The sequence below is a fragment of the Carcharodon carcharias genome, chromosome 20 (genome assembly GCF_017639515.1).
Source record: "Carcharodon carcharias isolate sCarCar2 chromosome 20, sCarCar2.pri, whole genome shotgun sequence".
Classification (NCBI taxonomy): domain Eukaryota; kingdom Metazoa; phylum Chordata; class Chondrichthyes; order Lamniformes; family Lamnidae; genus Carcharodon; species Carcharodon carcharias.
In genome coordinates, this window is record NC_054486.1 from 112,419,744 (window position 1) to 112,432,972 (window position 13,229).

The following is a 13,229-nucleotide window of genomic DNA, read 5'->3' on the forward strand; positions in this document are numbered from 1 at the left end:
AATGATCTCAGGTTTACAGAGAGGAGAATGTGGGGGACCAGCCAAGAATGCTTTAGAATCGTCAAGTCTAGAGGTAACAAAGGCATGGATGAGGGTTTCAGCAGCAAATAAGTTGAGGCAGGGGCAATGATGGATGATGATGTGGGGGTAGAAATAGGTGGTCTTAGTGATGGTGTGGATGTGTGGTTGGAAGCACATATTGGGATCAGTGAAGATGCCAAGATTGCAAATTGCAAATTGTCTGGTTCAGAATCAGACAGTTGTTTCAACTGGGTTGGGAGGAGTGCGCAAATTATCGAGTCCCAATACTCCATACCATTAATTTAAATGTTTAATTTTCTCACCAAAATGGCCAATTATTTACCTATAATTCTAGTACCCAGAAGAAAAGAGACTCTGACCTTTTCTTGAAATTTGTTTAAAAGGAGTTTTGTTTCGAAAAACTCAGAATGATTAATTTATTTTAAAACAAAACTCCTTTTAAGTTTCAAGAACCGGTTGACACATGATTATAACCTGGAAGTGTAACTAACTAACCCTATTAAACTTCCCCAACACAGGCACGGACACACGGGCACACAAGACAAACAAGAGACACACACACACGGACACACACACACACACGGACACACAGACAAGCAAGAGACACACACACACGGACACACAGACAAACAAGAGACACACATACACGGACACAGACAAACAAGAGACACACACACGGACACGCAGACAAACGAGACACACATACACGGACACAGACAAACAAGAGACACACACACATGGACACACAGACAAACAAGAGACACACACACGGACACACAGACAAACAAAAGACACACATACACGGACACACAGATAAACAAAAGACACACAGACAAACAAGAGACACACACACACGGACACACAGACAAACAAGAGACACACACACACGGACACACAAACAAGAGACACACATACACGGACACAGACAAACAAGACACACACACACATGGACACACAAACAAACAAGAGACACATATACACGGACACACAGACAAACAAGAGACACATACATGGACACAGACAAACAAGAGACACACACACACACACACGGACACAGACAAACAAGAGACACACATACATGGACACACAGACAAACAAGAGATACACACACACGGACACACAGACAAACAAGAGACATACATACACAGACAAACAAGAGACACACACACGGACACACAGACAAACAAGAGACACACATACACGGACACACAGACAAACAAGAAACACACACACACGGACACACAGACAAACAAGAGACACACATACATGGACACAGACAAACAAGAGACCCACAGGTAGTTTCTGCAGAGCTAGGTGGATGATAAAAAAACTTTCCAAGAAAAAAAAATTCAAGTTCATGGAGGTTCGATGCTGTGGGTCTGAAGTTCCCTCAGGCAAAGACTGGGCCCAGTGGATGTCAGGAAGTTCACCAACGATGCTTCAGTGGAGAGGAGAGTGTAGCTGGACCAATTCTTCCTTTCTCAGCTAGCAAGTCCAAAATTAAGCAGTCAAACTACACTCAGATGAGGATTATCTGGCTACAGGTCGAGAATCGCACATGGTTTCACAAAGCAGAGAGGGAGAGAGAGCTTGTCAGGGTAGCCTCCTGTTCTCAGCCTTTCCCCAACTAGACTGAGAGCAAAACCATTGCTTCAAACTTAGGTTTGCCTCTGCCATGTGATTGTCTTTTTGTCTTCCAGCTTTTCATTAATGAAAGTTCTTTGCAGTTCAAAACAAACAAATCCTTCTCAAGAACAGAATTACCTGGAAAAACTCAGCAGGTCTGGCAGCATTGGCGGAGAAGAAAAGAGTTGACGTTTCGAGTCCTCATGACCCTTTGACAGAACTTGAGTTCGAGTCCAAGAAAGAGTAAAAAATAAGCTGGTTTAAGGTGTGTGTGTGGGGGGCGGAGAGAGAGAGAGAGAGAGAGAAGTGGAGTGGGGGTGTGGTTGTAGGGACAAACAAGCAGTGATAGAAGCAGATCATCAAAAGATGTCAACAACAATAGAACAAAAGAACACATAGGTGTTAAAGTTAAAGTTGGTGATATTATCTAAACGAATGTGCTAATTAAGAATGGATGGTAGGGCACTCAAGGTATAGTTCTAGGGGTGGGGAGAGCATAAAAGATTTAAAAAAAATTTTTAAAAATAATGGAAATAGGTGGGAAAAGGAAAATCTATATAATTTATTGAAAAAAAAAGGAAGGGGGAAACAGAAAGGGGGTGGGGATGGGGGAGGAGCTCACGACCTAAAGTTGTTGAATTCAATATTCAGTCCGGATGGCTGTAAAGTGCCTAGTCGGAAGATGAGGTGCTGTTCCTCCAGTTTGCGTTGGGCTTCACTGGAACAATGCAGCAGGCCAAGGACAGACATGTGGGCAAGAGAGCAGAGTGGAGTGTTGAAATGGCAAGCGACAGGGAGGTTTGGGTCATTCTTGCAGACAGACCGCAGGTGTTCTGCAAAGCGGTCACCCAGTTTAAGTTTGGTCTCTCCAATGTATAGGAGACCACATTGGGAGCAACGAATGCAGTAGACTAAGTTGGGGGAAATGCAAGTGAAATGAAGTGAAAGCATTTCACTTGCATTTCCCCCAACTTAGTCTACTGCATTCGTTGCTCCCAATGTGGTCTCCTCTACATTGGAGAGACCAAACGTAAACTGGGCGACCGCTTTGCAGAACACCTGCGGTCTGTCCACAAGAATAACCCAAACCTCCCTGTCGCTTGCCATTTTAACACTCCACCCTGCTCTCTTGTCCACATGTCTGTCCTTGGCTTGCTGCATTGTTCCAGTGAAGCCCAACGCAAACTGGAGGAACAACAACTCATCTTCCAACTAGGCACTTTACAGCCTTCCGGACTGAATATTGAATTCAACAACTTTAGGTCGTGAGCTCCCTCCCCCATCCCCACCCCCTTTCTGTTTCCCCCTTCCTTTTTTTTCCAATAAATTATAAAGATTTTCCTTTTCCCACCTATTTCCATTATTTTTAAAAAAAAACACCCCCACTAGAGCTATACCTTGAGTGCCCTACCATCCATTCTTAATTAGCACATTCGTTTAGATAATATCACCAACTTTAACTTTAACACCTATGTGTTCTTTTGTACTATTGTTGTTGACATCTTTTGATGATCTGCTTCTATCACTGCTTGTTTGTCCCTACAACCACACCCCCCCTCCACCTCTCTCTCTCTCTATCTCTCTCCGCCCCCCACACACACACCTTAAACCAGCTTATATTTCAACTCTTTCTTGGACTCGAACTCAAGTTCTGTCGAAGGGTCATGAGGACTCGAAACGTCAACTCTTTTCTTCTCCGCCGATGCTGCCAGACCTGCTGAGTTTTTCCAGGTAATTCTGTTTTTGTTTTTGTTTTGGATTTCCAGCAACCGCAGTTTTTTTGTTTTTAAATCCTTCTCAAGTACTGTATAGTTTAGGTGATTGCTTGGAAGAGGCCTGCTTGTTGACAGTTCCAAGGTGAACTTATGATCCTTTTTTAAAAATAACTCTTGGGCTGCCTCCAATGTCCAAATAGTGCAATGTCCTTCCATATTTTAAAAAGTAAAATCCAGTTTAAAGACATATAATTCCAACACAGTTGCCAGGAAGAGGGATGGAGTCAGTGGGGAGGGAATGGAGTTTGGAATGGGGACCAATGACAGTGGCTTCAATCTTCCCAACATTTAATTGGAGGAAATTTCTGTTCAGGTATAAGAAGTCATTTGGTAGTACAGAACTTTAGTATTGCTGAAAAATGGCACATGTCAGCACTTTTCATCTTGTGAATTTCCTGATGAGTGCAGGATAAAAAGCTTTGACATCTGCCTTTTTTCAGAAATACTCAAATTTGGACTCATCCAGCACTGGGTATGAGTCAAGCAGTGTGATAATTTAGAGACAGTTAAGGGTTTAAGCTAGGTGGTGATGAGGTAGAACTGGGTGTGGTCAGTGTACATTTGGAAACTTCTTTTTCTAATGATGTCACTGAGAGGCAGCAGGAAAATGTGAAATAGGAGGGGGCCAGGGATAGATCATAGGGGAACAGCAGAGACAATGGTTTGGAGGTAGGAAGAGAAGCCGTTGCAGGTGATTTTCTGGCTATGATTAGAGAGATAAAAGGGGAACCAGGTGAATGCAGTCCACCGAGCTGGATGACAGTGGAGAGGCAGTGGAGGAGGATGGTCAACTGTGTCACAGACTGCAGATAGGTTGAGGTGAACGCAGAGGGATAGTGTACCTTTGTTACAATCACATATGATGTTATTTGTGACTTTGCTAAGAGCCATTTTGGTACTTTGGTGGAGTGTGAGAATCCGGATAGAATAGATTCATATATGGATATGGGAAGCGGTGAAGTGCTGAAAGGCTGACTACATGGGCTGTTTACAACAGTAGCCTGTTTGTAAATTTAGATGCTTTATAAGAGGTACAAAAGAATGAATATAGAAAGACTTGTATTTCTGTAGCAGCTTTCACAACCTTAGGACAGAGTATTTCACAGCCAGTGAGGTGCATTTTGAGATGTGGTCATTATTATAATGTAGCATACATAGCAAGCTCCCACAAACAGCAATGTGACCACGGCCAAGTAATCTGTTTAGTAATGTTGGTTGAGGGGTAAACATTGGTCCAGAATACCAGAGAGAACCCTCCAGCTTTTCTTTGCCATATTGCCGTGAGATTATTTATGTCCCCCTAATAACTCCCTCAGTATTGTGTTGGAAATTCAGCTGAGATTTTAGTGTTCAAGTCTCTGGAGTGAGATTGGAACCCATAAAACTTTTGACTCAGGCAAGGGTGCTGACCACTGAGTCACAACTGACACTAGCTCCTGCCCTAGATTTGACCAGCACAGGCATGCTCCTGACCTCCTCAGAGGTGCCTTTGCCACAGAGGCTGACAGCTCTTTCTGAAGGATTTGAATAAGTTTCTCCTCCCTGTGGGGTAGCTCCTCGCCAGCTCGCTCTCTACCGGCAGGAGTGTCCAGCTCGCTCTCTACCGGCAGGAGTGTCCAGCTCGCTCTCTACCGGCAGGAGTGTCCAGCTCGCTCTCTACCGGCAGGAGTGTCCAGCTCGCTCTCTACCGGCAGGAGTGTCCAGCTCGCTCTCTACCGGCAGGAGTGTCCAGCTCGCTCTCTACCGGCAGGAGTGTCCAGCTCGCTCTCTACCGGCAGGAGTGTCCAGCTCGCTCTCTACCGACAGGAGTGTCCAGCTCGCTCTCTACCGGCAGGAGTGTCCAGCTCGCTCTCTACCGGCAGGAGTGTCCAGCTCGCTCTCTACCGGCAGGAGTGTCCAGACTTGCAGCTCCTACCCAATGCTAATTTGTGATTCTGATAAGGAAACCTGGCAATCTGTGAGTTTGTACTTTGTTAAACATTGTTTTCTGTTGGTGTATTCACAGCTCAGCCTAGCAGCAACAGCAGGCTAACCCTCACCTTTACACCAAGAAACACATCGGGAAATAGGAGTGATTGGACCAGCTGATCCTCGCAGGCCGCATTCCCTGAATCCACTGGTACAAAGGGATTGAGGAATCTATTGGTTCAGAGAGATCGAAGAATCCACATCAGAGATTTTTCTTCAATGCTGTTTCTCCCTGAATCATTTTAATCTCCGCTCCCCCCCACCGTCTCCCACCGCATCCCCCACCCACGCCCACCAGACTGGAGATGGGCTATGAGGTTAACGCCTGGCAGCTTCTTAAGGAACGGGAATGGAGGACAGGAAGCGGAAACTCTCAGACTGTGGACAATTATAGACAATTGGCAACTTCACCATAGCAGTTCCTGATAGAATGCCCCACAGCCCCATTCACCATGAGATATACAGCAAGGAGCAAGTCATTGTTTCCCCATTAGAGGAAGGGCAGCACTGCCAACAGCCCATTCTGCTCCGTGGTTCAGTAATCATTGACCCACCCTATACCACATGAGGAGGTCTGCCCACTCATCGTTGATGACGTCTATCACTCCATGGAGTTTCGTTCTGAGTGCTCCATGTACTGCACCTTCTGCCCTTGCAGCTGCTACACAGGATTCTAATCACCTGAAGGAATGCTGCAGCTTTGTGGGCATTGCTCAGTCTGAGAAAGGATCTTTACTACCACAGCATGGCTCCTCACATAGCAGTGTCCATCTAGAACAGAGGGTGCCATGTAGGTTGGAGACATGGATCTGCTTCTGTGAGCACCCGTTTATAACCAAGTGATTAGCAACCCGTTGGAGCCTAATCTGTTTATTGGGGGCTCAACACTTCTACTTAATGGAGTCTTAGAAAGGTTGTCCTTGCTTTCTGTTGTTGGAAACAAGATAAGAAAATGGAACAGCAATGAGTGGCAGCAGCTGAACTGCCCACATGTTTATTATTCAATCTTAAGATGTGGGCTTCGCTGGCTGGGTCAGCATTTATTGCCCATCCCTAATTACCCTTGAGAAGGTGGTGGTGAGCTGCCTTCTTAAACCGCTGCAGTCCCTGTGGTGTCGGTACATCCACAGTGCTGTTAGGAAGGGAGTTCCAGGATTTTAACGCAGCGACAGTGAAGGAACGGCCGATATATTTCCAAGTCAGGATGGTGTGTGGCTTGGAGGGGAACTTGCAGGTGGTGGTGTCCCTGTTCGCCTGCTGTCCTTGTTTTCGAGGAGGTGGAGGTCTGTGTGAGGAAGCCCAGAGCAACAAGTCTGCCAAGGACCCTAAGTGGAGGGAAGATGGATTTGATGGAGGCGAGGGGTTTGTGGATAGTATAAGCGGCACTGTGATATGGGAATCTACATGTGTTTGATGGTCCCTGATGTAAATGACGAGTTCTCACCTTCTCTGTTGGCTGCCATTTAAAATTCTTGCTGAACATTTTGACTCATGGCCCTTGACTCTTCCACAGCTCTGCCCATTTAGTGGGACCTCCACCCATTCAGTCTCTACCACTCCCCAACAGCACTCCCATGTGAATGATACTCTCCCCACACACCTCCGCCCTGCTGCACACAACCTCCTTTCACACTCTGAGTTGGAGGATGAGGGGTGGTGTTTGGTGCAAAAATGCATGCGGTATTTTACAGGGTAATAGACGGCTAAGGGGTTCACACTGAACAAATCCCCTTCCCCTTGGTCCAGTGACTTACCACACCACAGGCCTGTGAAACCCCATTACTCATGTATAATAAACCTGGCAGCGGAGAGTGGCTGTAATGTTGGTATTTATGATTCTTTGTTAATATTTTGTTTTTGGAGCATGTTACTCTGTGACTATTTTGTACATAATAATGGGGGTGGGAGATATCTGGCCTTTTATTTTTTATTATATGAGAATTCTGAGAGGGGTCTGTTGTCAGCCTTCCTGTAAACACTACTGGATGTGATATTCTGCTCAAGACAGACCTAACTGTTTCTAAAAGAGACTTACAGCTGATGTATTAAAATGAATCTTAATGTTTTCAGATGTGGCTCTTTGTTTCTGGCAGTTATTATCTCTGAGTTATTTAAGTGCACAGGATAACAGCAAGAGACATGAGCAGCTAATCTGTGGTGTTGTTGGAGAGAGTTTGGAGAACTGTCTTGTCCTGTGAATGGCTTCATGGGATCTTTAGAGGTGTTTAAAATGATTCAGGGGTTTGACACTGTGGAACCTTCTTCTCTGGTGGAGAATCCAGAACAAAAGGGAAAAAAACTTTAAAATTACAGCTGGGCTGAACAGGGCTGATGTCAGGAAGCACTTCTTCACACAAAGGGTAGTGGAAATCTGGAACTCTTCCCCCAAAAAGGCTGCTTGCTGGGGTGTCGATTGGAACTTTCAGGATTGAGATTGATAGATTTTTGTTGGTAAGGGTGTCAAGGGATTACTGAGCAAAGGTGGCAAAATAGAGTTAAAGGACAGATCAGTTATGTAAATAAATATGTTTGTCACAGGCCTCGAGACTGTTACTCTTACTGATCAGAAATACATTTAGCCCATTAGCTGGACTCTTATTTGGTCTTGACGTTTCGAGTCCTCATGACCCTTCGACAGAACTTGAGTTCGAGTCCAGGAAAGAGCTGAAATATAAGCTGGTTTAAGGTGTGTGTGTGGGGGGCGGAGAGATAGAGAGACAGAGAGGTGGAGGGGGTTGGTGTGGTTGTAGCGACAAACAAGCAGTGATAGAAGCAGAATATCAAAAGATGTCAACAACAATAGTACAATAGAACACATAGGTGTTAAAGATAAAGTTGGTGATATTATCTAAACGAATGTGCTAATTAAGAATGGATGGTAGGGCACTCAAGGTATAGCTCTAGTGGGTTTTTTTTTTTTTATTTTATATAATGGAAATAGGTGGGAAAAGGAAAATCTTTATAATTTATTGGGAAAAAAAAGAGAAGGGGGAAACAGAAAGGGGGTGAGGATGGGGGAGGGGACTCACGACCTAAAGTTGTTGAATTCAATATTCAGTCCGGAAGGCTGTAAAGTCCCTAGTCGGAAGATGAGGTGTTGTTCCTCCAGTTTGCGTTGGGCTTCACTGGAACAATGCAGCAAGCCAAGGACAGACATGTGGGCAAGAGAGCAGGGTGGAGTGTTAAAATGGCAAGCGACAGGGAGGTTTGGGTCATTCTTGCGGACAGACCGCAGGTGTTCTGCAAAGCGGTCGCCCAGTTTACGTTTGGTCTCTCCAATGTAGAGGAGACCACATTGGGAGCAACGAATGCAGTAGACTAAGTTGGGGGAAATGCAAGTGAAATGCTGCTTCACTTGAAAGGAGTGTTTGGGTCCTTGGACGGTGAGGAGAGAGGAAGTGAAGGGGCAGGTGTTGCATCTTTTGCGTGGGCAAGGGGTTGTGCCATAGGAGGGGGTTGAGGAGTAGGGGGTGATGGAGGAGTGGACCAGGGTGTCCCGGAGGGAGCGATCCCTACGGAATGCCGATAAGGGGGGTGAAGGGAAGATGTGTTTGGTAGTGGCATCATGCTGGAGTTGGCGGAAATGGCGGAGGATGATCCTTTGAATGCGGAGGCTGGTGGGGTGATAAGTGAGGACAAGGGGGACCCTATCATGTTTCTGGGAGGGAGGAGAAGGAGTGAGGGCGGATGCGCGGGAGATGGGCCGGACACGGTTGAGGGCCCTGTCAACGACCGTGGGTGGAAAACCTCGGTTAAGGAAGAAGGAGGACATGTCAGAGGAACTGTTTTTGAATGTAGCATCATCGGAACAGATGCGACGGAGGCGAAGGAACTGAGAGAATGGGATGGAGACCACCCACGGTCGTTGACAGGGCCCTCAACCGTGTCCGGCCCATCTCCCGCGCATCCGCCCTCACTCCTTCTCCTCCCTCCCAGAAACATGATAGGGTCCCCCTTGTCCTCACTTATCACCCCACCAGCCTCCGCATTCAAAGGATCATCCTCCGCCATTTCCGCCAACTCCAGCATGATGCCACTACCAAACACATCTTCCCTTCACCCCCCTTATCGGCATTCCGTAGGGATCGCTCCCTCCGGGACACCCTGGTCCACTCCTCCATCACCCCCTACTCCTCAACCCCCTCCTATGGCACAACCCCTTGCCCACGCAAAAGATGCAACACCTGCCCCTTCACTTCCTCTCTCCTCACCGTCCAAGGACCCAAACACTCCTTTCAAGTGAAGCAGCATTTCACTTGCATTTCCCCCAACTTAGTCTACTGCATTCGTTGCTCCCAATGTGGTCTCCTCTACATTGGAGAGACCAAACGTAAACTGGGCGACCGCTTTGCAGAACACCTGCGGTCTGTCCGCAAGAATGACCCAAACCTCCCTGTCGCTTGCCATTTTAACACTCCACCCTGCTCTCTTGCCCACATGTCTGTCCTTGGCTTGCTGCATTGTTCCAGTGAAGCCCAACGCAAACTGGAGGAACAACACCTCATCTTCCGACTAGGGACTTTACAGCCTTCCGGACTGAATATTGAATTCAACAACTTTAGGTCGTGAGTCCCCTCCCCCATCCTCACCCCCTTTCTGTTTCCCCCTTCTCTTTTTTTTTCCCAATAAATTATAAAGATTTTCCTTTTCCCACCTATTTCCATTATATAAAATAAAAAAAAAAACCCACTAGAGCTATACCTTGAGTGCCCTACCATCCATTCTTAATTAGCACATTCGTTTAGATAATATCACCAACTTTATCTTTAACACCTATGTGTTCTATTGTACTATTGTTGTTGACATCTTTTGATATTCTGCTTCTATCACTGCTTGTTTGTCGCTACAACCACACCAACCCCCTCCACCTCTCTGTCTCTCTATCTCTCCGCCCCCCACACACACACCTTAAACCAGCTTATATTTCAGCTCTTTCCTGGACTCGAACTCAAGTTCTGTCGAAGGGTCATGAGGACTCGAAACGTCAACTCTTTTCTTCTCCGCCGATGCTGCCAGACCTGCTGAGTTTTTCCAGGTAATTCTGTTTTTGTTTTGGATTTCCAGCATCCGCAGTTTTTTTGTTTTTATCTTATTTGGTCTTAGCTGGATTCCTAATAATCCACACCTGGATTCCCAATTAGTCATATCTGAATTCCCATTTAACCAAATCTGGATTGTCAGTGAACCACATGTGGCAAGTAGTTAATGCATTGAACCACACTGACCCCCATACAGTGCAATCAATGGATTGCTCCTGTCTGAACCACTGTATAATGACATTTGTGTGTTTAAAGCACTTGGTTTGCTAAAGGAGCAAAAAGGAAACTTGGCGAATGTTAGAGTTCTGAAGCAAGGACAGAAAGTGCTGGAAACACAGCAGATCAAGCTACCATCATAAAGCTAAAGGACAAGTTAACATTTCAGGTCCAACCCTCCATTGGAAGTGGAACCTAATGGATAAGTAAGTGTTTCAGTGAGGTAGGAAAATAATAGAAAAAGGATGGGGAGAAACAACAGTTACTGCAATTACAGGGAAGGGGTGGGAGGGAAGGAAACTATGAGGGAGGAAATAGGTGGGAAGGAGTCGGTGGGAGGGAAAGACTGGGGTGAATGAGCTATGAACTGTTGAACGATATAAAGATTGTCTTGTTTTTCAGCTGTTTTGCAAACTTGTTTGAATTGATAACATCTATTTCATAGAGAACCAGTAGACCCATCATCTGCTTACACTCTGTTATCTCCACTAACTTAACTACCAAACCACTCACTGTTCCTGGTTTAACTGCGAAGCCCTATTAATAATTCGTGCAACTGGGCGAAGATGAGTTGCTGCAGCACGGCTCAGATCACAATTTCAGCAGATTCCCGATATCGAGAGCAGGCCTGAGTCCCATCCATTCAACCCGTTGTATGGTGAGGGGGACACAGTCCACGGTGAGTACAGTTCAAATTTGGGCTAGATCAGTCAGGTTTCAGGGATAGAACCTTTGTATCTGAGTCAGGAGCTCGTGGGTTTAAGTCCTCCTCCAGAGATATGAGAAAGCAGTCACATTCTTAGGTTAGGAAGTTGTACAGGTGTGGTTAGTGGTCATGGACAGGAGGGTGTGACTGCAATCAGGCAGGTAAAGGAACCCTAAATGTAGTGCTGGGGGAGCCTCAGCCTTTACTCTTGTCCAATTGGGTATGAGGTTCTTACTGCCTTGGTGGATGAAGGCAAACTCTGCAGGCTGGTGAACAAACAGACCATGGCCAATTGGGACAGGAGGCCATTCAGATGGAGTGTGTGAAAAGGAATGTAGTAGTAGTAGCAGTGGGGGGACATTGTAGTCGGGATAGATGCAATTGTCTGTAGTCGCAGCCAGAGCAGGTTCAAGTGCCCAAAAGGTCTTTCCGGCTCCTATTTCTTATACGTTTATGTTCATCCCCATAATGCAGGCCTTGGAGCAGTACTAAGGGAGCGCTACGTTGTCGTGGGTCAGTACAGGGAGAGTGCTACACTGTTGGAGGGTTAGTACTAAAGGAGGGGTAGCTGAACTGCAGGAGGGACAGTACTAAGGGAATGCTGCACTGTCGGAGGGTCAGTACTGCCACACTGTTGGAGGGTCGGTATTGAGGGATTGCTACCCTATCGAAGGGTAAGTACTGAGGGAATGCTGCACTGTCAAAGGGTCAGCAGTGAGGGAGTGCTGCATTGACAGAGGGTAAGTGCTGAGGGAGTGCTACACTGTCGGAGAGTCAGTACTGAGGGAGTGCTGCACTGTCAGAGGGTCAGTACTGAGGGAGTGCTGCGCTGGGAGAGGTGCTATTTTTTGAATGGGATGTTAAACTGAAGCCTGGTCTGCCTCAAATGGATGTAGCCACTATTTTGAACAAGAGGATGGGAGTTCTTTCCGGTTTCCTCAACAATATTTATCCCCCGGCCAGCATCACCAAAGCAGATTATCTGGTTGTTATCATCCGCTGTCTGAGGAAGCTTGCTGTGTGTAAATAGGCTGCCCTGTTTCCTACATTACAACAGTAACTGTACTTTGAGAAGTACCTCCTTGGCTGTAAAGCACTTTGGGAAACTCTGAAGCCATGAAAGGTGCTGGATAAATGCAAATCTTATTTTCTTCCACATCAGCTTGTGAAGCCTTACTCAATGAATCTAATTATCCCTGGACCCTATGTCCCTTCGTGCTGTATAATTGCACCGTGTGACTCATGTTCAGGTACAAATTTCCCCCCCACCCTCTTCAACTTCCTTTCTTTCTCACTTTTAATGAAGTCAGCCAAACAAAGTGAGGATGAAAATTAATCCAAGTTACACTTTATTCACAGCTAGTTCACATACAACAAACCTGTTTTTTAAAAAAAAAAGTTGATTCATTAATGGAAAAATGTACTAAAAATAAATTACAGGTAGAATGTGCAAACTTCCGTAGAACTGCACACACCTGAGAGTGACAGGCTGTAAGCCAATCAGGAGCCCTGTCCTACATTGTCACACAGTCAGATTAAAATGAGGCAAGGTTTCTCAATTCACTGCAAAGCAGTCGTCAATCTTGATTAACTGTACAGATTTGTGTTCTTATTATTCCTATTTATACACATACATTTACTGAATACAGTTAATCATCCACAGAAATGCACCATTGTTAAATCCCCTCTCCCATCCCCACACCAAACCTATCACCATTATCTCTCAAACTGCTCATTTTGCTGTCACCCAGTGAAGCTAACCCAAAGCTGTGAGAAATCACCCAGCTCTGACCAGCTTTAAAGACATCTCAACCACCAGTCTAAACATTCATTGGCTCACTGGCTGCAACGTGTGTG

General features: G+C 45.8%; 1 protein-coding gene across 1 annotated transcript in view; it reads left to right on the top strand.

Moving 5' to 3' along the window:
* The window catches only part of LOC121292387 (tubulin polyglutamylase TTLL5-like), a 172,555-nt gene extending 166,025 nt beyond the window's left edge, over positions 1-6,530 (top strand). The window contains exon 8 of the mRNA XM_041214237.1: positions 5,449-6,530. Within this exon, the coding sequence (XP_041070171.1) occupies positions 5,449-5,531 (83 nt within the window). The 3' untranslated portion in view covers positions 5,532-6,530. The remainder of the gene's footprint in view (positions 1-5,448) is intronic.
* Positions 6,531-13,229: the final 6,699 nt, after the last annotated feature.